The 23176-nt window shown below is 44.6% G+C and overlaps 1 protein-coding gene across 5 annotated transcripts in view; it reads left to right on the top strand.

The window, feature by feature from the left end:
• Positions 1–23176, top strand: part of UBE3C (ubiquitin protein ligase E3C) — a 362832-nt gene that overhangs the window by 146848 nt on the left and 192808 nt on the right. For all 5 annotated transcript variants that reach the window (XM_030198632.1, XM_030198645.1, XM_030198654.1 and 2 more), the window contains exon 12: positions 20881–20967. In XM_030198632.1, the coding sequence (XP_030054492.1) occupies positions 20881–20967 (87 nt within the window). The remainder of the gene's footprint in view (positions 1–20880; positions 20968–23176) is intronic.

Raw genomic sequence — 23176 nt, forward strand, 5'->3', positions numbered from 1 at the left:
GTAGTTAAAACATATTCGGACTGTGAAAAATTGCAGGAAGACTAGGAAATTGGAAGACGGCGCATCAAAATGGCAGATGAAATTTAATGTGGACAAATGCAAAGTGATACACATTGAAAAAAATGATCTGAATCATAGTCACCTGATGCTAGGGTCCACCTTGGGAGTCAGTACCCAAGAAAAAGATGTAGGTGTCGTTGTAGACAATACGCTGAAATCTTCTGCCCCAGTGTGTGGCTGCAGCCAAAAAAAATAGGATGCTAGGAATTATTAGGACAGAGATGGTAAATATGACGGAGAGTACTATAATGCCTCTGTATCGCTCCATGGTGCAACCTCACAGTATTGTGTTCAGTTTTGGATGCCTTATCTCAAAAAAGATATAGCGGATTTAGAAAAGGTTCAAAGAGTGACCAAAATGATAAAATGGATGGAATTCCTCTCATATGAGGAAAAGGTAAAGAGGTTAGGGCTCTTCAGCTTGGAAAAGAAACTGATGAGGGGAGATATGATTGAGGTCTACAAAATTCTGAGTGGTGTAGAACAAGTAGAAGTGAATCTTTTTTTTTTCTCTCTTTCAAAAAGTACAAAGACTATTGGACACTCAATGAAGTTACATGGAAATACTTTTAAAACAAATAGGGGGGAACTATTTTTTCACTCGATGAATAGTTAAGTTCTGGAACTCTGCTAGAGGATGTAGTAATTGTGGTTAGCGTATCTGGGTTTAAAGAAGGTTTGGACAAGTTCCTGGAGGAAAAGTCCATAGTCTGTTAGTGAGACAGACATAGGGAAGCCACTGCTTGCCCTGGGAGTGGTAGTATGGAATGTTGCTTCTATTTATTCTGCCAGGTACTTGTGACCTGGATTGGCCACTGTTGGCAACAGGGCTAGATGGACCGACCATTGGTCTGACCCAGTATGGCTATTTTTATGGTCTTATGTGTCATATCGTACATTCTGAATTGGGGTATCTCCTTGGACAGTCAAGCTGGAGAACACCACAAGCAGGTAGTTATGTTGTAGAAAAACATATTCAGCCCTGGTAAAGACCAAAAAGTGAAAACCTAACATACATGGGTACCATCAGGAGAAACAGTCAAAATGATGTGTGCAGCCTGATCTTGCAAGAGAGAAAGTCTCTTCCTTTTTTATGGAGATCTCATCTTAGTTGCACATGTGCCAAGGAAGTTAAACAGTAAAGTTTATATGCATGAATAAGTCTTCACCATTCATGCATGCTAATGGAAAACCACCGTGATGATGATTTCTAGTTGATGGGAGGTTGTGTGGGAGGTAAGTAACTGTGATATTAATGCAGCAGCTGTTACTGCAGAAGCAGCTTGCACTTCTGGAAGTATAGTTAAATGCCATGACAGCTATACCGCCCAGTTTCCCATCTCCCTTTTGTTTCTAAGTTGGCAGAACACATAGTCCTTCAGCAATGTTAATGATCACCTGGAAATGTCCCATGCCACTCTCACCAGACGGGTTTTTGGACTTCACTCAGTACAGAAACTACTCTCTTGGGTATGACTACTCCCATTCTCCTCTACTTGGATCAGAACAAGCTTGCCATCTTCCTTTCTGTAGACCTGTCCAACACCTTTGACTTGGTGGACTACACCATTCTCCTTCAGCATCTTTCTGACTTGAGTGTCTCCAGTACAGCTCTCTGCTGGTTCCAAGATTGCTTTTCTGACAAATGGTATTATATACAATGTAACAGCTCTTCCTCTGAGTTCTGCCAACTGTCTTGTGGGGTTCCACAAGATTCCCTATTGGCTCCTGCTTTCTTCAATATCTATATGGTTCCTCTAATTATCTATTATTCACTCCCTGGGCTTAGCTGCCTATGTATATGCAGATGACATTCAACTCTTGGCGACTTTGGACACTGCGACTCCCTTTCTTTCACTGCTTTTAACAACAAACGTCTTGCCGTGGCCGAATGGCCCTCATCTATGAAATTGAAGCTTAATCCTGAAAAGACATGAGCTTTATTCCTCACCCGAACAACTGCCCTTGACTTAAACTTCTCCATTAGTATGACTGGTTTCCCTGTCCTGTTGCGTCAAACTCCAAAAATTTTGGGTGTCGCCTTTGACTCCACTCTCTCTTACCAATCCCACATTTCAATAGTGCTACAACGCTGCTTCTATAAGCTTAGATTGATTGCATCTGTATATCACCTCTTCACAAAACCAACACTATGTGTGTTTGTCCACTCTCTTATCTCACAGCTTAATTATTGCGATAGCCTCTGTCAGGGATTGAACTCAGTGGACCAATGGTGTCTCCAGTTCATCCAAAATATGGCTGTCAATGTTTTGAATCACTCTAGAAAATATGATCACAAGATTGAGGTCTAAAAAACCCCGAGTGGTGTAGAACGAGTAGAAGTAAATTGATTTTTTACTCATTCCAAAAGTACAAAGACTAGGGGACACTTAAGGAAGTTACATGGAAATACTTTTACGACAAATAGAGGAAAAACATTTTTCACTCAACGAATAGTTAAGATCTTGAGCTTATCGCCGGAGGATGTTGTAACAGTGGTTAGTGTATCTGGGTTTAAAAAAGGGTTGGACAAGTTCCTGGAGGAAAAGTCCATAATGTGTTATTGAGACAGACATGGGGAAGCCAATGCTTACCTTGGGATTTGTAGCATGGAATGTTGCAACGATTTAGATTTCTGCCAGACCTGGCTTGGCCACTTTTGGAAACAGGATACTGAGCTAGATGAACCATTGGTCTGACCCAGTATGGCTATTCTTATGTTCTTACGTTATTTAAGGAAAAATCGCTTACAAAATCTTATTTCCCTTGCATGCAGGCAAAATTGTAAAAAGTTAATTAAAAAAACATGCTTTAACATTGTATTTTTTTTTGTTACATTTGTACCCCGCGCTTTCCCACTCGGCAGGCTCAATGCGGCTTACATGGGGCAATGGAGGGTTAAGTAACTTGCCCAGAGTCACAAGGAGCTGCCTGTGCCTGAAGTGGGAATCGAACTCAGTTCCTCAGTTGCCCTTTTCCCTCTTTTCTTGATTTTTTACTTTCTCTTTCTTGGTTAGCATAGTTGTCTGGCTCTGTAGTATTCTTCACTAACTTTAGCACCATAGATAGCTGACACTATAGTGACAGCCCCTCTTCCCTTTTTACCTAAAGCCTGAGCTACCAACTCTGATTTACTGAGGCACAATCAGCCTTAGTAAATGAGATTTGAACCTTGATCTCCTGTTCTACAATGTATAGCACTATAGTGTGAACTTCAGAACTAGTCTTAATGTTGTTCTCCGAGGACAAGCAGGCTGCTTGTTCTCACTGATGGGTGACGTCCACGGCAGCCCCTCCAATCGGAATTCTCACTAGCAAAGTCCTTTGCTAGTCCTCGCGCGCCCGCGCGCACCGCGCATGCGCGGCCGTCTTCCCGCCCGAAACCGGCTCGAGCCGGCCAGTCTTCTTTCGTCCGCACTAGGTACGGCTGTGTTTTCGCCGTGTCGGGCCCCGGAGAGTCGACCTCGCGCGTCCTTTGACCAATCGACGTGTTTTTCTTCAGAAAATAGTTTAAACTCGTTCGGAAAGTGCTCCGCAAACCCCCTTGGGTTTCGTTTGCCCCTTCCCGTATTTCCAGTCTTTGCCCCGGTAAGTTTTCTTTCGTCGTCGGGGTAGGCCTCTTTTCGGCCTCGGTCGAGATTTTTCTCCCTCAAGGTTTTTGGTGCTCGTTTCCGTCATTTCAGATTTTGATTTCGCCGGCGTGATTTTTCCGCCCATGACATCGAAGCCTTCCAGCGGCTTCAAGAAGTGCACCCAGTGCGCCCGGGTTATCTCGCTCACTGACAGGCACGCGTCGTGTCTTCAGTGTCTGGGGGCCCAGCACCGCCCTCAGGCTTGTAGTCTGTGTTCCCTTTTACCAAGGCGGACTCAGGTAGCGAGATTGGCCCAGTGGAACGTTTTGTTCTCGGGCTCTTCGTCGGCATCGGCACCAGGGGTATCGTGTGCATCGACATCTTCAGCGTCCAGAGCTTCATCCTCGGCTGCCAGTGCATCGAGTGCATCGAGGCATCGGCCCTCTGCATCGGCGCCAAGACATCGGATAGCTGCATCGACGTCGGTGGTACCGGGACCTCGTCTACTGATGTCGTCGGACGGTGGTGCATCGTCAGGAGTGCAGGTGAGGGCTGTCCATTCCCCTGCTGGTGGCGGTGAGCCTTCGGGTGGGTCTCCCCCTACCCTGAGGGCTCCTGCGGTACAGCCCCCCCGAGACCGACCTCCTTCGGCCTCGGCCCTGAGGAAGCGACGGCTGGATTCTACGTCCTCCTCGTCGGTGCCGGGGAGCTCCGGTGACATGCTTCGGAAGAAGTCGAAGAAGCATCGACACCGGTCTCCTCCCCGCGTCGGCACCGAGAGCTCTGGGTCGCCGAGGGAGTCGGCACCCAGCAGGCATCGGCACCGAGAGGACCGCTCACCCTCTGTTCAGGAGGTGTCGATGCGCTCCACTCTGGACAGCCCGGAACAGCCTCCTCGCCCGGAACAGGTTCTGACGTCGACGCCTGCATCGACCTCCATGCCTTTCTCTGCAGCCGCTCTAAACGAGAGCCTCCGGGCCGTTCTCCCAGAGATTCTGGGAGAGCTGTTGCGCCCTACCCCTCCGGTACCGGCGGTGCTTGCGCCACCGGTACCGTCGAGCGTGGCGCCGGCTGGCCCATCGCCCGAGGTGAGGTCTCCGGCGTCGGTACCGCGTGCGGTACCGGCTGCCGTCGCCTCCCAGGAAGGCTCCCCGACTACGTCGGCGGAGGGAGCTTCGCCGATGCGGGCGAGGGAGTCTACCTCTCGACGCCCCCATCGTGGACATGGCTCCACGGAGTCGAGTCGGGCACGGTTGCAGACACAGGTCCGTGAACTTGTGTCTGACACCGAGGGTGAGGCCTCGTGGGAGGAGGAAGAAGACCCCAGATATTTCTCTGACGAGGAGTCTGAGGGTCTTCCGTCCGATCCTACTCCCTCTCCTGAAAGACAGCTTTCTCCTCCTGAGAGTCTTGTCTTTTGCTTCCTTTGTCCGGGAGATGTCTACGGCCATCCCCTTCCCGGTGGTTGTTGAGGACGAGCCCAGGGCTGAAATGTTTGAGCTCCTAGACTATCCTTCTCCACCTAAGGAAGCGTCCACTGTTCCCTTGCACCATGTCCTGAAAAAGACATTGCTTGCGAACTGGACGAAACCCTTAACTAATCCCCACATCCCCAAGAAGATCGAGTCCCAGTACCGGATCCATGGGGACCCAGATCTGATGCGCACTCAGTTGCCTCATGATTCTGGAGTTGTGGATCTGGCCCTAAAGAAGGCCAAGAGTTCTAGGGAGCATGCTTCGGCGCCCCCGGGCAAAGACTCTAGAACCTTGGACTCCTTTGGGAGGAAGGCCTACCATTCCTCTATGCTCGTGGCCAAAATCCAGTCTTACCAGCTCTACACGAGCATACACATGCGGAACAATGTGCGGCAGTTGGCGGGCTTGGTTGATGCTCTCCCCCCCGAGCAGGCCAAGCCTTTTCAGGAGGTGGTCAGGCAGCTGAAGGCGTGCAGAAAATTCCTGGCCAGAGGGGTGTATGACACCTTTGATGTTGCGTCCAGGGCCGCTGCTCAAGGTGTGGTGATGCGCAGGCTCTCATGGCTGCGTGCCTCCGACCTGGAGAATAGAATCCAGCAGCGGATTGCGGACTCGCCTTGCCGTGCGGATAACATTTTTGGAGAAAAAGTCGAGCAGGTGGTAGAGCAGCTCCACCAGCGGGACACCGCATTCGACAAGTTCTCCCGCCGGCAGCCTTCAGCTTCTACCTCTACAGGTAGACGATTTTTCAGGGGAAGGAAGACTGTTCCCTACTCTTCTGGCAAGCGTAGGTACAATCCTCCTTCTCAACAGCCTGCGGCCCAGGCTAAGCCCCAGCGCGCTCGCTCTCGTCAGCAGCGTGCGACTCAGCAAGGCCCCTCGGCTCCCCAGCAAAAGCAAGGGGCGAGCTTTTGACTGGCTCCAGCAGAGCATAGCCGCCATACAAGTGTCAGTGCCCGGCGACCTGCCAGTCGGAGGGAGGTTGAAAGCTTTTCACCAAAGGTGGCCTCTCATAACCTCCGACCAGTGGGTTCTCCAAATAGTCCGGCAAGGATACACCCTCAATTTGGCCTCAAAACCTCCAAATTGTCCACCAGGAGCTCAGTCTTACAGCTTCCAGCACAAGCAGGTACTTGCAGAGGAACTCTCCGCCCTTCTCAGCGCCAATGCGGTCGAGCCCGTGCCATCCGGGCAAGAAGGGCTGGGATTCTATTCCAGGTACTTCCTTGTGGAAAAGAAAACAGGGGGGATGCGTCCCATCCTAGACCTAAGGGCCCTGAACAAATATCTGGTCAAAGAAAAGTTCAGGATGCTTTCCCTGGGCACCCTACTTCCCATGATTCAGGAAAACGATTGGCTATGCTCTCTGGACTTGAAGGATGCCTGTACACACATCCCGATACTGCCAGCTCACAGACAGTATCTGCGATTTCAGCTGGGCACACGTCACTTCCAGTACTGTGTGCTACCCTTTGGGCTCGCCTCTGCGCCCAGGGTGTTCACAAAGTGCTTGGCTGGAGTAGCAGCGGCACTTCGCAGGCTGGGGGTGCACGTGTTCCCATACCTCGACGATTGGCTGGTGAAGAACACGTCCGAGGCAGGAGCCCTGCAGTCCATGCAGATGACTATTCGCCTCCTGGAGTTACTGGGGTTTGTGATAAATTACCCAAAGTCCCATCTTCTCCCAACGCAGAGACTCGAATTCATAGGAGCTCTGCTGGATTCTCGGACGGCTCGCGCCTATCTCCCAGAGGCGAGAGCCAACAACTTGTTGTCCCTCGTCTCGCGGGTGCGAGCGTCCCAGCAGATCACAGCTCGGCAGATGTTGAGATTGCTGGGCCACATGGCCTCTACAGTTCATGTGACTCCCATGGCCCGCCTTCACATGAGATCTGCTCAATGGACCCTAGCTTCCCAGTGGTTTCAGGCTGCTGGGGACCTAGAAGACGTGATCCACCTGTCCACGAGCTTTCTCGAATCCCTGTATTGGTGGACGATTTGGTCCAATTTGACTCTGGGACGTCCTTTCCAAATTCCTCAGCCACAAAAAGTGCTGACCACGGATGCGTCTCTCCTGGGATGGGGAGCTCATGTCGATGGGCTTCACACCCAAGGAAGCTGGTCCCTCCAGGAACGCGATTTACAGATCAATCTCCTGGAGTTGCGAGCGATCTGGAACGCTCTGAAGGCTTTCAGAGATCGGCTGTCCCACCAAATTATCCAAATTCAGACAGACAACCAGGTTGCCATGTACTACGTCAACAAGCAGGGGGGCACCGGATCTCGCCCCCTGTGTCAGGAAGCCGTCAGCATGTGGCTCTGGGCTCGCCGTCACGGCATGGTGCTCCAAGCCACATATCTGGCAGGCGTAAACAACAGTCTGGCCGACAGGTTGAGCAGGATTATGCAACCTCACGAGTGGTCGCTCAACTCCCGAGTGGTGCGCCAGATCTTCCAAGCGTGGGGCACCCCCTTGGTGGATCTCTTCGCATCTCGAGCCAACCACAAAGTCCCTCAGTTCTGTTCCAGGCTTCAGGCCCACGGCAGACTGGCATCGGATGCCTTCCTCCTGGATTGGGGGGAAGGCCTGCTGTATGCTTATCCTCCCATTCCTCTGGTGGGGAAGACTTTGTTGAAACTCAAGCAAGACCGAGGCACCATGATTCTGATTGCTCCTTTTTGGCCGCGTCAGATCTGGTTCCCTCTTCTTCTGGAGTTATCCTCCGAAGAACCGTGGAGATTGGAGTGTTTTCCGACCCTCATCATGCAGGACGAAGGGGCTCTTCTGCATCCCAGCCTCCGGTCCCTGGCTCTCATGGCCTGGATGTTGAGAGCGTAGACTTTGCCTCTTTGGGTCTGTCAGAGGGTGTCTCCCGCATCTTGCTTGCTTCCAGGAAAGATTCCACTAAGAGGAGTTACTTCTTTCTGTGGAGGAGGTTTGCCGTCTGGTGTGACAGCAAGGCCCTAGATCCTCGCTCTTGTCCTACACAGACCCTGCTTGAATACCTTCTGCACTTGTCTGAGTCTGGTCTCAAGACCAACTCTGTAAGGGTTCACCTTAGTGCAATCAGTGCATACCATTACCATGTGGAAGGTAAACCGATCTCGGGACAGCCTTTAGTTGTTCGCTTCATGAGAGGTTTGCTTTTGTCAAAGCCCCCTGTCAAGCCTCCTACAGTGTCATGGGATCTCAATGTCGTTCTCACCCAGCTGATGAAACCTCCTTTTGAGCCACTGAACTCCTGCCATCTGAAGTACTTGACCTGGAAGGTCATTTTCTTGGTGGCAGTTACTTCAGCTCGTAGAGTCAGTGAGCTTCAGGCCCTGGTAGCCCAGGCCCCTTACACCAAATTTCATCACAACAGAGTAGTCCTCCGCACTCACCCTAAGTTCTTGCCAAAGGTTGTGTCGGAGTTCCATCTGAACCAGTCAATTGTCTTGCCAACATTCTTTCCCTGTCCTCATTCCTGCCCTGCTGAACGTCAGCTGCACACATTGGACTGCAAGAGAGCATTGGCCTTCTACCTGGAGCGGACGCAGCCCAACAGACAGTCCGCCCAATTGTTTGTTTCTTTTGATCCCAATAGGAGGGGAGTGGCTGTGGGGAAACGCACCATATCCAATTGGCTAGCAGATTGCATTTCCTTCACTTACGCCCAGGCGGGGCTGACTCTTGAGGGTCATGTCACGGCTCATAATGTTAGAGCCATGGCTGCGTCGGTAGCCCACTTGAAGTCAGCCTCCATTGAAGAAATTTGCAAAGCTGCGACGTGGTCATCTGTCCACACATTCACATCTCATTACTGCCTGCAGCAGGATACCCGACGCGACAGTCGGTTCGGGCAGTCAGTTCTTCAGAACCTGTTTGGGCTTTAGGATCCAACTCCACCCCCCGAGGGCCCTGTTTGTTCTGTTCCAGGCTGCACTCTCAGTTAGTTGGTAAATTTTTTAGGTCAATCTCAGTTATGTCCTCGCCGTTGCGAGGCCCAATTGACCATGGTTGTTGTTTTGAGTGAGCCTGGGGGCTAGGGATACCCCATCAGTGAGAACAAGCAGCCTGCTTGTCCTCGGAGAAAGCGAATGCTACATACCTGTAGAAGGTATTCTCCGAGGACAGCAGGCTGATTGTTCTCACAAACCCGCCCGCCTCCCCTTTGGAGTTGTGTCTTCCCTTGTATCTCTTTTGCTACATATGAGACTGGCCGGCTCGAGCCGGTTTCGGGCGGGAAGACGGCCGCGCATCCGCGGTGCGCGCGGGCGCGCAAGGACTAGCAAAGGACTTTGCTAGTGAGAATTCCGATTGGAGGGGCTGCCGTGGACGTCACCCATCAGTGAGAACAATCAGCCTGCTGTCCTCGGAGAATACCTTCTACAGGTATGTAGCATTCGCTTTTACATTTGTTGTACTTTCCCCCCGTCTATACATTAATATCCAATATTTATAAATAAATTGATAATGCATAAAATGAAACGTAAAATCATACAATTTGATTCAGTCGTGGAGGCTTGGAAGTCAATTGACTGTTACTCATCAAGTGTTAGTTTTCCAGTTTGACAAGCAGTTTGGGTCAGCCACACATGTGGATGATGTCATCTGATATTGCTGAGCCTCAGAAACTCACTCAGATTGCAAAGCTTAAAAGTCAGAATCTGTAGTTTCAGGCATTTGTTGAAAAAGCACAGTGCTTGAAAGGCTCTTAAAACCTTGAGCACAGGAGACTGATTCAAGATGGCGTCGAGGTAGGACATGGACGCCATACTCTGAGGAAAATCTGCTTTTGTTTAAAAAATTTCTTTATACTATGCCTAAAAGAAAAGGGAAAGTTAGAGGAGGTATCTCCTTACCCTCAACTGACCCAACTTTTCGGCAGCCTTCGATTACGGAATTCACGGTTCCAGCTACATCGCAGGGCATTCTGCTGACCGGGGCTGAGAGGAGCCCGGTCTTGGAGAGTGAGCTCTCGCTTAGCTCACGAAGTCCGCGCTTGGTTCGTGAGACAGGAAGCAACACGGGAGGAAGTCCCACCCAACAATCGGGGTTACTGGTTGAAACGCGAGGAAAGGAGAACTCCTTCGGTGAAATTGCGCTGCCCCAAGCGGGAATTGCCTGCGAAAATCTGAACCTTGCATCTACTCCCAAGGACGACAGAAGCGAGGCAAATATTCTGGAGGTAGGCCTCCCTACTCAGCATATGGCGGAGAGTCCTTCTGATCCATTACCGCAATTGCTGCCCTTGGAGAAACCAACAAAGGTGACATTATAATCCCTATGGGGGGGGGGGGGGGCGATGGAATCCTTACACAAGGTATACCTTAACTTTGTTGTAAATTCGAATGCTAATACTTCGAAAATTGAATCTTTGCAAACTGAAATAGCGTCCCAAGCAAATAGTTTGAAACAACATGAACTCTCTCTGTCTCAAATAAAAGAACAAGAAAACAAGCTGCTCAAAAACGCGGATCTGGTACACAGGAAAATTGAGAACCTAGAAAATGGGGCTAGAAATTTAAATTTGAGACTGTTAAACTTTCCCTTTGTTAAGTATACTTCGTTGAGAGACTTGTTTCAAAATTTTCTTAAAGAAGTATTTAAATATCCAGAAAACAGCTTTCCCCCTATACAAAAACTTTATTTTTTGCCTGTTCGTGATGTAAAGATGAAGGATAAGTCAGCTGAAGCACGAGATATGGAGAATTTGGATGTTTCTGCTCTACTTGAACAATCACAAGTGAAGTTGAATTTAGATCTACTTTACTGGCATCTTTTGTCTTGTGGATAAAGAAGCTTTGTTGAGACAATATTGAAGACAAATTTCCTCTGTTATATTCTATGGGGAGAGAGCGCAAATATTCCTGATGTATCAAGAACCACGCAAGAAAGGAGGAAAAAGTTTTTGCTTATGAGACAAGAGAGACAACAACTAGGGGCAAAATTTCAGCTCAGATTTCCCTGTAAATGCGTAGTATATTGTGAAAATAAGACATACCATTTCTTTGATCCTATTCAATTACGTTCATTTTTAAATGCAAGAGTTCCTAAGCCCCCAGAGGATTTTCTTAGAAGGATTTGATTAAGATGTAGCATACCTGATGTCCTCTTTTCTTTTTTGGTCTTTGATTACCTTAAGTCCTTATCCTCTCTACAAGGTTATAAGAATTTCAGTCTCCCCATTCTTGAGGACTGCAATGATCAAAATTTATTTCATGGGGAATGTTCCTCTGTATGTTGCCCAGGATGCTGGGCTTCTCAACTGCTATTCCTCTAAATCTCTGTTCCTCAGGAGACTGTCTTGTGACTCTTCTTTCTTTATACTTGTTACTTTGGTGCTTTGATTTCTTTCTAAGGCTTTTAGAGCTGATGGCTCCCAGACCTACCTCACAACACCAGAAATTTCACCAGTCCTAAATTGCACTCTGCCTGCCTGACAGTTCTGCCTGGATGTCCTGCCATTATCTGAAACTAAACATCCCCAAGACAGAACTTCTTTTCTTTTCTTTCCCCATAAACCTGCCTCCTGCTTCCCACTTTCTCTGACTAGAGAAACACGGTCATAATTTCAGTTATCTTAGCCTGTAAATGGTGTCAATTTTTACTCCATATTTTCCCTAAGGGAGTGTCGGGGAAAGTAGATAGAATGGATGGGCAGACTCAATAAGCCATATGGTCTTTATCTGCCTACATTTTTCTATATTTCCATGTAACACACTGCTAAAACCTGTTTTTCAGTAGAACATTGTCTATATCCACCTCTTCATTTCTGAACATCCTACTAAAACCCTTCTCCACATTCTCATCACTTCCCACTGGCAGCCAGTTCCTTGCTAGTGTTGCACCGAACCATATCTTACCACTACAATCTATTCAAAATTTAGTTGCATTGCTTGTCTTTCACTATTGTTGTTACTCTCATATAAACCCTCTTCTTAAGTCACTTCATTGGCACCCTATCTGTTCCTTTGAATAGTGCAATCTTCTCATACCTACAAATGCATTTGCTGTGCAACTTCTCATTACCTCTCTTCTCTTATCTCTTCTTTAAGAACTCCATTTGTCAAGTCAGTTTATCTGTGCCCTTGTCCTCTACCACCAACTCCAAATTCCATTCCTTCTACATTGCCATGTCATGCACCCAGAATAGTCTTCTGATTTAGTGTTGTGCTCCTTCACTGGCCTTACTCAAATCAAACTAAGGATGAAAATAAAAAAATCCACTAAAATTCCACACTGTAAATACACACTGAAAAATAGTGGAGACGCTCATCATGTACACTACTGATATTGGTAGTAAAAAGTGAGCTGTACTGTAGTAGCATTTTTGTTTGCTTTTGGAGGAAAAAAGTACTCACGGAATGTTGTACTCTGAACTTTCAACTTTCAGCTGTTTCTAATCATGGATTTTGCCATTTGGGTTTCTCAATTTATTACAGTCCATTGTTGCATTTTACTCCTGATCAAGGCTGAGAAAGCCGAAACGTGGCCTGTGTTGAGTGCACAAGTGCATCTGGGACTGTTTCTTTACTTGCTTTTCTTCAAAAATGAATGCACAGCAGTCAAAGATTGTTTTCATCACCTGGATCATCTCGATACATTATTTGTGCCACTTTTCTGAGGTTTGCTTGTGCAGCTAGGTTAGGAAGGTTTTTCTCTTTGTTTTGGACCACTACTGGTATTGTTCAACAATTTATGATGCTCAACCAATTGTTCATTAGTATAGATTTCCAATATTTTTAATGTTTTTTTTTTTTATTGTAAAAGGAAAAAGAAGACCTCAGCGAGTTCAGTGCAACTTTGTTCAAAATAGCTATAGTGCTACTCACATGACCTCCGATTACAATCATTGGTCAAAAAACTTCCATAATTATACTTTCAGTGTGAAAAGAAAATTCCAAATAAATATGCTCAACTTGTGTTGTTTAACAGAAATTCATCCAACTATTCTGGTATTATACACCTTACCTAAGGTACATAAAAAAGTACGTAAACCACCCGGACACCCCATTGTCTCATTGAGAGTGTCCTTGTTGGAACCACTTTCCTCTTTTGTGGATTGTTTCTTGTGTCCATTGGTTCCTGCTTGCCAGTCTTACATTAAAGACACTTCACTTCTTTCTTTTTTTTTGACAGATTTTATCTACCAGAATGTCCTGATGGCCACTCTGGAATTAAATCTTTATATACTTCTATTCCACAAGATGAAGTTTTTAGGTAATATTTGAAGCACTGGAATCCAGGCCATGGCCTCATTGAGTTCCATCAGAATTTTTTTGTACAAGTTGGCCAGTTTGGCCTTAAAAAAGAAAACTTTTTTTTTTATTTTTCAGGATGAATTATTTTTGCAAATCTCAGGAGTGTCTATGGGTGCTGCTTTTGCTCTGTCAGTTGCTAACTTGTACATGTCAAAGTACGAAGAAGTCTGGATCTATGGTTCTCTGCATTTTAACAGAATGTTATTATGGCACAGATACATAGATGATTTTTTTTGTACTTTGGTTAAGTACCGAGGAGGAATTAAGCTTTTGTTGATTGGCTCAGTACTGGCAACAAGCATGATCAGATCAGTTTTTTGGATGCTGAAATTTGAGATGACGATTTCTTTACTAAAGTATATAAAAAAAAAAAAAAAACCCAAAGCAAAACAAACGTACGGATAAGAATACTATGCTGAAGTATGACAGTTATCCTGTAAACTTAAAGAACAGCTTGCATGTTCTCAGTGCTTGTGATATAGAAGAACTTGTTGTAAGGACACTGATTTCAAATTGCAAACCAAATCATTATTGATGGATTTGTCTAGGCAGGGATATCCTGCGCAGATTCTCAAGAAAGCATATAATGGTCCAAATACAATCACCAGGTCTTATTGCTGTCATCTACTGGCATTAAGGAAAGCAAGGATGGAGTTGTGTATTACAATTTTCGATGGGAGGGGAAGTGGTGGCCAATATCGTAAGAGAGAACTGGGATATTATCAAATCTCATCTTCTATTTAATGAACAGTATGTTCGGATTGCTTTTTTCACGAACACACAGTCTTAAAGAATTATTGAGCCTCTGTCATCAGCGGGACATCAGTGGCTGTTGTAACATTTGTTATATGACAATACAGATTGCTGAGTTCGTCAGTCTTGGGGATAGAAAAGTGTATCATTTAAAGACTTCCACCAGCTGCATGTTGGATCATGCAGTCTACATGCTGAAATGTGTGTTTAACAAACTTTATATAGGTAAGACCACCAGAAGGCTCCAGATTCGTTTGAATGAACATCGGTCCTGTATTATGCATGAGAAACTTGGAGCCCCTTTGGTCTCTCACTGCAGAGCACAAAACCATAGTTCTGATTCTTTTATTTGTTTTGCCACTGAGTGGATTTCAGCAACCATGGGGGGGAGGGGAGGGATGAGAGGCTCACCCAGTGTGAACAGTAGTGGATTTATCGTCTCAGCACAGTTGAATCTTTGGGATTGAATACCAAAATTCAGTGGAGCATTTTTCTGTAAAAATGTTCCTTTTTAAATTAGATGTACTTTTTTTGATGACCCTATGACTTGGCTGTGTGTGATTGGTGACATGTTGACATCTTAAGACCCACCACCATAGTGGGAGGACAGGAAGATTGCTTTCCATTCTGTTTTGGATCGAGTCTGCCTTTATAAGTCATATGTCACAGCAACAAGCTCATTTTTTTAATCAACTCTACATTATAGCGATAAGCATAATGTTAGTTTTTAGCTCGGGATAATTTTCTGTTGAGTGACACGCTTTTTCTATTTTCGTGCACAGAAAGAGGCAACTTCGGAAGGTTCACTTTATAGACAAGCAAGCAATGTGAAGTCATCAGACAGCATAGTTATGTCCCCTGAAGAAGTTGTTGGTGAAACAGAGATCCCCGTTGGGATTTTGCCATAAGATAAGTGCTGCCCTTTTGCCTTATTTTTCTTATTTGAGTATCATTTCAGCGATCAACAATTTACATGGACTTCTATTAAATGACACAAGTTGAGCATATTTATTTGACTATTTTTTCACACAAAGTATAATTCTGGGAGTTTTTTGACTGATGATTCTAGTCGGGTGGTCGTGAGTTGCAGTACAGCTATTTTGAAAAAAGGTGCACTAGATCCACTGAGGTCTTCCTCCCTTTCGCAATTAAAAAAAAACTTGAATGGATTGTAAACTATACATAGCAGAGGCAATCTCTGCATATGTCTAGTAGCACTATAGAAATGATTTGTAGTAGTAGTAAGGACTACAGACAGTCAAAGTAGTTCTCTCAAATAACATTTGCTCAAAGAATGGAGTATCTCTAACTCTAAGTAAAAACTTGAAAGATCACCAGGAAAAGTAAGTAAAACTTCTGAAGAATTCTATTTTGAAGGATCCATAGAAGACAATAATTGGGTAGAAGATTGAACTGTTCAGATCTATCCAGGTGACAGGAAGAATTTTTTACATGACTTCTGTTGGATCCTTTGCATCCAGATTAAAGCACTTCACCATATAAAGGTGTCACACAGCCTTATTCCTACAAAACTAGAAAAGGAGATCCCTATTGTACTCAAAGAAAAACCTAGAGAAGATATCTTTGGATTATTGAACTATATATAAGTTCCAAAGGAAGTAGCTATACCCATCCACAGACCACTTAGGACCTGCAAATTTGCTAAAAGTTTAATTTGAAATACAAAGTGCACTCTGTGCTCAGTTTCAACAAAAGTTCAGCTTTCACATCAGGAGTGCCTCACCAGAAGATCCTAAGCTGTTGGATCAGATAGAGTAAAAGTGTTTTAAAGTTCATGCCCAATGCAAGAACAGCAGCACAGAAATTAATATTTATTTATTTGTTGCATTTGTATCCCACATTTTTCCACCTATTTGCAGGCTCAATGTGGCTTACGTTATTCCGTAATGGCGATCGCCATTTCTGGCATGAGGAAATACAAATTGGTACTGCATTAAATGTTCATAAGTGAACAAGTAGATTAGTAGTCAATATAGAGAATTCATTATCGGGATAAGAAATAGAGTGGTGTAGCATTATAGTTCATTCGTGACAAGTTGATGAGGCAATCAGGTATAGAGAGTTCGGTTATGTCCAGTTCTGGTATATGTTTCGTTGACTGGAATTTAGGATGGATCGTTGTGGTATGCCTTGTTGAACAGGTTGGTTTTAGTGATTTTCGGAAGTTTGTTAAATTATGCATTGTTTTTATGGCATATGGTAGCGCATTCCATAGTTGCATACTTATGTAGGAGAAGCTGGATGCATATGTTGATTTATATTTTAGTCCTTTGCAGCTGGGTAATGGAGATTCAGGAATGTGCATGATGAACCTGAACCTTTTTGTATTCCTGGGTGGTAAGTCTATGAGGTCTGACATGTAAACCGGAGCCTCGCCATGAATGATTTTATGAACTAGAGTGCAGATTTTGAACGTAATACATTCTTTGAGTGGGAGCCAGTGTAATTTTTCTCTTAGGGGCTTGGCGCTTTCGAATTTCGTTTTTCCAAATATGAGTCTGGCTGCTGTGTTTTGGGCAGTTTGGAGTTTCTTGATTTGTTCTTGCATCCGGCATATATTGCGTTGCAGTAATCTAGGTGGCTTAGCACCATTGTGATTTAATATATGTGATTTAATATATACATGTGTGTCTAGAGAAACTCCAAAAGCTGTGGATTCCCTCTCAGATAATTGAAAGGACATATCTAAGCACATTGTTTTTAGAAGTAGAAGAATGTTTTTAAATAAATAAATAGTGTCAGCATCTGCTATAGCAGTTCATAGACTAGCTCAGCCAAGCCAAGATTCTTTACACAAGGAAGATATATTCCAAAGATGCATGAGACTGATTTAAATGTTGTACCTCCACTGTGTGCAAATTTATCTCATGCATGTTAATTGAGGGCATCCTGAAAACTTGACTGGCTAGGTGTGTCCCAAGGGATCTTGCCAGGTATTTGTGACCTGGATTGGCCACTGTTGGAAACAGGATGCTGGGCTTGATGAACCTTTGGTCTTTCCCAGTATGGCAATACTTATGTACTTATGAGGACTGGGTTGAGAACCCATGCTTTAAAAGATCATTGTGCCATGCTGTGCACGCTAACAATTGCCATGGCAGCCTCGGTTGTTTCACTATCCAAAAGATCTAAATTTCCTATTACAGGAGACTTCCTAGTGATTTTTCTGCCATGAAGCAATACCACTGTTCTGGGCAAAGTGTCCCCCGTCAAAATGTGTCTTCGGTGGTATAATGAAAAACGATCAGTCGACTGGTTAGAATGGGGAGACCAGGAGAGCTCAGCCCCACATCCTTTCTCGATCATAGTGTCATGTGACCTCCCCTCCTATTTGTTTTAAAAGTATGTCCATGTAACTTCCACAAGTGTCCCCTAGTCTTTGTACTTTCGGAAAGAGTAAAAAATCGATTTACTTCTACTCGTTCTGTACCACTCAGGATTTTGTAGACCTCAGTCATATCTCTCCTCATCCATCTGTTTTCCAAGCCTAAGAGCCCTAACCTCTTTAGTCTTTCTTCATATAAGAATTCCATCCCCTTTATCATTTTGAACCTTTTCTAATTCTGCTATATCTTTTTTGAGATATGGCAACCAGAGTTGAACACAGTATTCAAGGTGAGGTTGCACCATAGTGTGATACAGAGACATTATAGTATTCTTGGTCTTATTTACCATCCCTTTCGTAAACAGATCAACAAAGTGCCATAGCACAGCACTTACAGCCTAGATGTGCAGTGCTACAGCTCAGCCTCAAAGCACAGCAGACATCACCCGAACAATCTGCGTGAGGAGTGAAGCAAAATGAGTCCACCCACCTCAACCAGCATTTAAAACCTGTTTCTCAAGAGACCTTCCCAGGGCCCATCTAATGACTGTCAACACCTTAGAGAAACCTTAGTCCTCCTGAGTGGGTCCTGGATTTGGTCTATGAGGACTCAAAGAAAATTAGAAGGCAAAATAAATTTCACCTTCCATATCACCCTGCTAGACCACACCAGATGAGTGGGACATACCAAAGCTCAAAGTCCTAGGATAGGAGGAAGATTAGGAGGGGCATAATCGAAAGGGGCGCCCAAGTTTTCCTGAGGACGTCCTCGCAGGATGCAGGGAAACCCGTATTTTCAAAGCAGGTGGGCCGTCCATCTTTCGTTTCGATAATACAGTCGGGGACACCCAAATCACGAAATTTAGGTCGACCTTAGAGATGGTCGTCCCTGACTTTCGGCGATAATGGAAACCGAGGACGCCCATCTCAGAAACGACCAAATCCAAGATATTTGGTTGTGGGAGGAGCCAGCAGTCGTAGTGCACTGGTCCCCCTGACATGCCAAGACACCAACCGGGCACCCTATACTCCCTGGCTGATGGAGAGGGCACTCTTTCATCTGCTGCATCCTCATTACTTATTGCGTGTCTGTCTTGAATCAGTGCAAGCTGCCTGGCAGTCACTACTAAGGTACTGGTATAAACCGCCCACCAACACTGATTTTTTGCCCTTGAAGGGGAACGTGAATTTTATTCCTGGAATTCACTCATTGGGTTTTCAGGGATGGGGTTGGAAAGGATACTTGTGTATTGCTGATCTTCTTACTGAGGAAGGCACCCTCAAGTCTTATGATCAAATTGTTGACATCTTGTCTCCACACCTGGGAAACTTATATGCAGGTAGCTCACTATCAGGCTTATTTGCGAAAGAGAAGGGCGCCCATCTTTCGACACAAATCGGGAGATGGGCGTCCTTCTCCCAGGGTCGCCCAAATCGGCATAATCGAAAGCCGATTTTGGGCATCCTCAACTGCTTTCCATCGCGGGGACGACCAAAGTTCCCAGGGGCGTGTCGGAAGCATTGCGAAGGCGGGACTGGGGCTTGCTTAACACATGGGCGTCCTTGGCCGATAATGGAAAAAAGAAGGGTGTCCCTGATGAACACTTGGATGACTTTACTTGGTTCTTTTTTTTTTTTATGCCCAAGCCACAAAAATGTGCCCTAAATGACCAGATGACCACCGGAGGGAATTGGGGATGACCTCCCCTTATTCCCCCAGTGGTCACTAACCCCCTCCCACCCTAAAAATTTTGTTTTTAAAATATGTTTTCCAGCTTCTATGCCAGCGTCAATTATCATACCCAGCTACATGACAGCAGTATGCAGGTCCTTGGAGCAGTTTTAGTGGGTGCAGTGCACTTCAGGCAGGCAGACCCAGACCCATCCCCCCTACCTGTTACACTTGTGGTGAGCCCTCCAAAACCCACTATAAACCCACTGTACAGTTTGGGGGGGGGGGGGGGGGGTTGGGGGGCTCAGCACACAAGGTAAGGGAGCTATGCACTGGGAGCTTTTTCCGAAGTCCACTGCAGTGCCCCCTAGGGTGCTCGGTTGGTGTCCTGGCATGTGAGGGGGACCAGTGCACTACGAATGCTGGCTCCTCCCACGACCAAAGGGCATAGATTTGGTTGTTTCTGAGATGGGCGTCCTCGGTTTCTATTATCACTGAAAATTGGCGACGACCATCTCTAAGGTCGACCTAAACTTCATAATTGCGGCGTCCCCAACCTTATTATTGAAACGAAAGATGGCCGCCCATCTTGTTTCGATAATAAGGGTTTCCCCGACCCTTTGCGGGGACATCCTCTGGAAACTTGGGCGCCCCTTTCAATTATACCCCTCCACGTGTCTCAACTCTGACATGCTGGGTGTGTTCTGAACATGGTAGCTCAATTGCAAGCACGCATCTGTTCTGCACATATCCTTCCTATTGCTCTGACAGTATAGCCCGGTCGAAAGATAGTGTGTATATATTTGAATGTGTTTTCCCAAACTGCTAAACATGATTATAGAAAACAGTACCAACCACAAACCTGTCCAGAATACATTTAGTACATAGTGACTTGGCAGCAGTAGACAGTGCCTGGCTAGAGGTGAAATTTTGATGCTTAATTTTAAATCTGTTCTTAGAACAAAAGTCAATTTTAGTTTTGTAGGGTATAACTGCATTATCTGGCCCTGGGCCTACTTGTGCTAGGTCATTTAAAAGAATTAGTTTTACTAATTTGTATGTTTGTTTTATGTTCTTCTTTACTCAGAAGTCTGTAGAGCAATTGAACGTATACGTCGAAATTAATAAATGCCTGACCATGGATACTATAGTGTTATATTTTGTTTTTGTATAAAGGTGGCTCGATTTGTTGAGTGGGTTTTTTTTTTCCTCTTTATGCTTTCTATGATGGATCTCTAGCTGTTGAAAGAGCTATAATTGAATATTTTGATGTGTTTCTATTTTTGTTTTAAGGTATCCTTGGTGCAGAAATCTAAATGCATAATAGAGAAAGCATGTGGATAGAAAAGAAACAATTTGGAAATTAAAAGTGTGTATTAGTTGTAATATAACACAAAATATATTTTTTTCATTGAATGGTGCAACTGCAAGCTAAAGAAAACCTAAAGAAACACTAACACATTGCAGTTTACCTAGCTGATGCTACTCATTGCTGTAGCTTAAATTAATTCTTATGGAACTTAATAGATCTTGTACTGAATTATACAGTGAGTATTTTTATAATGATTTCTCTAGTGTGTAGAACTCAGAATGAAGGTGTGACCTTTTATTTTAATCTATAACTTTAACGATGTATTTCTGGTCCCTTCATGTACTAGCTAAAATTCTGTTCCCTTCATGTACTAGGTATATTACTTTCATAGTTAATATGACCACTTCTGTTCCATTAATTAGTTTTTAAAATTCTTTTTCAGGCTTCTTTATAGTCTTGCTTTTAATGCCAGATTTCTAAGACACCTCTGGTATCTAATTTCTTCGATGACTACAAAGATGATCACAGGGTATGTATTCATAGTTTCTACTGTGCCGCTGATCCAAACAATCTCAGATGTGATCTTTTTATTGATAGATAAGTCTGGTATAAATCCATGCACATTGTAAGCTGAAAATGTGCGTCTATGAAAGAATCAGTGAACCAGGTACTTGTATGTGGACACATGTTTACTTGAAAAAATTTAGTTTGTTACTCTCTCTTTTCCCAGTATGCAGGTGTTTAAAGAAATGGGGAGGGGGGGTCTGGAGGGGGATCCAATCAAATCTCCATGGATACTTTATACCCAAATGGTTTGTCAGGACTTTAAAAGGACACCACCACATATATTCTTTTCCACAAGAAGTTGCCCATGGAAAATGACGTTGCAGACCACTGGTTCTGTAACTCATATTATTACTTAGGTACCATTTATAACCCTGAAAGCTGCCAGATATTATATAGTCTGAATTGTTTATTCCTTTCAAATTCATAAAAATGTAGTAATAAGGTAATCACAGAATTTCGGGTAATCTTTCAGTAGTGTAGCTGGCTAAAAAGTTAGGCATATAGGGATGAATTCTATATATGGTGCTGAAAAAGCGCTATTCTATATGCCGCGCTTAAAGTTAGGTGTGGTTTATAGAATAGCGCTTATGGCTGGGAATCGTGCCTAACTTTAAGCATGGCCATTTACACTAGTTAAAACGTGGTGCAAATGTATATGCCTAAATTAGGCGCGTATTGCCCCCTTATTCTGTAACGTGTAGATGCTAAGAACGCCTCCATTTCTGCCCATGACCCTCCCATTTTAGTGCCCCTTGTTTTTTTTTTTTTTTACTTGCATGTAAAATTTAGGTGCGGATATTCCAATGAAATCTAATTAGTGGCAAGAATTGCTTGTTGAAAAGTCAATACACTACCTTGAATGAATTCTTTCAAAAAGGCGGTAAACGAATCCTAATAAAAAATTATTGTCGCTAATTAGTTCATTATACAATTAAATTGCGTGCGTCCTTATTTGGGTGTTGGATTTTTGGCAGCTTTTTATAGAATTAGAGGGATAACATGAAACAAGACTTGTTTTAGAAGCTTTTCCATTAATATACAGAGGTCAGACTAACTCCTTCTTGCGAGGAAATAACTAAGAAAACCCTGGTTCTCCTTAGATAGCCCAAAGAGGATATGTCGACAGAGCTTGGACAGGGAAGCCTAGATCAGTAAGAATAAAACCTCTAAGGGGAAGTTGAAGGCCCATGGGAGGAGCTGAGGAAAGCTTCAGAAACCCTGTCAACGATAGCTAAAGGGGCTGTCAGGTATTCCATAGCCTATAAAGTAGAACTGGCTCTCTGTTTTGTGTTTGCATTACTGTCTTAAATAAAAAGCTTTTCTTTGTACTTGACATTACCACAATTTGTTGTTTACAAGTCTGAGGCTCAGGGCTCAAGCACTCATCCGTTCTATCTCAGTTGCCTTTATTAAATAGGAACACATATGTGCCTGTGTGCCTTTCCTGCCTAAGCATCCCATTAAAAAAATTACCCTCAATCATAGAAGCTAAGTTTTCAAAATGATTGGAGGTGCTACACCCAACACAGATTACTCCTATATCAAGGAGTTAGCTTAATATTGAGGGTGCTGAACACCCAGCGGCACCCAGAGAGCTGGCGTCTTCTCACAGGTCTCCCACTTAGCCATCTCTCTCCTCTTCAATCTGTTCAAAATTTTGCTGCATGACTAATATTCCGCCAGTGTCGCTATGCTCATATTAGCCCTCTCCTCAAGTCACTTCATTGGCTCCCTATCCGTTTCCACATACAGTTAAAACTCCTCTTATTGATTTAAAAGTGCATTCACTCTGCAGCTCCTCAGTACCTCTCCACTCTTATCTTTCCCTACACTCCTCCCCGGGAACTCTGTTCACAGGGTAAATGTCGCTTATCTGTACCCTTCTCCTCCACTGCCAACTCCAGACTCTGTTCTTTTTTTTATCTTGTTGCACCATATGCCTGGAATAGACTTCCTGAGCCGTACATCAAGCTCTACCTCTGGCTGTCTTCAAATCTATGCTAAAAGCCCACCTTTTTGATGCTGCTTTTTAACTCCTAACCCTTACTCACTTGTTCAGTACCCATGTTTTATCATTCCCACCTTAGTAATTTCCTTATCTCTTATTTGTTGTGTTGATCATAATTAGATTGTAAGCTCTGTCCCTATAGAAATGATAAGTAGTAGTATCT

Source organism: Microcaecilia unicolor, chromosome 1, assembly GCF_901765095.1.
Source record: "Microcaecilia unicolor chromosome 1, aMicUni1.1, whole genome shotgun sequence".
Lineage (NCBI taxonomy): Eukaryota > Metazoa > Chordata > Amphibia > Gymnophiona > Siphonopidae > Microcaecilia > Microcaecilia unicolor.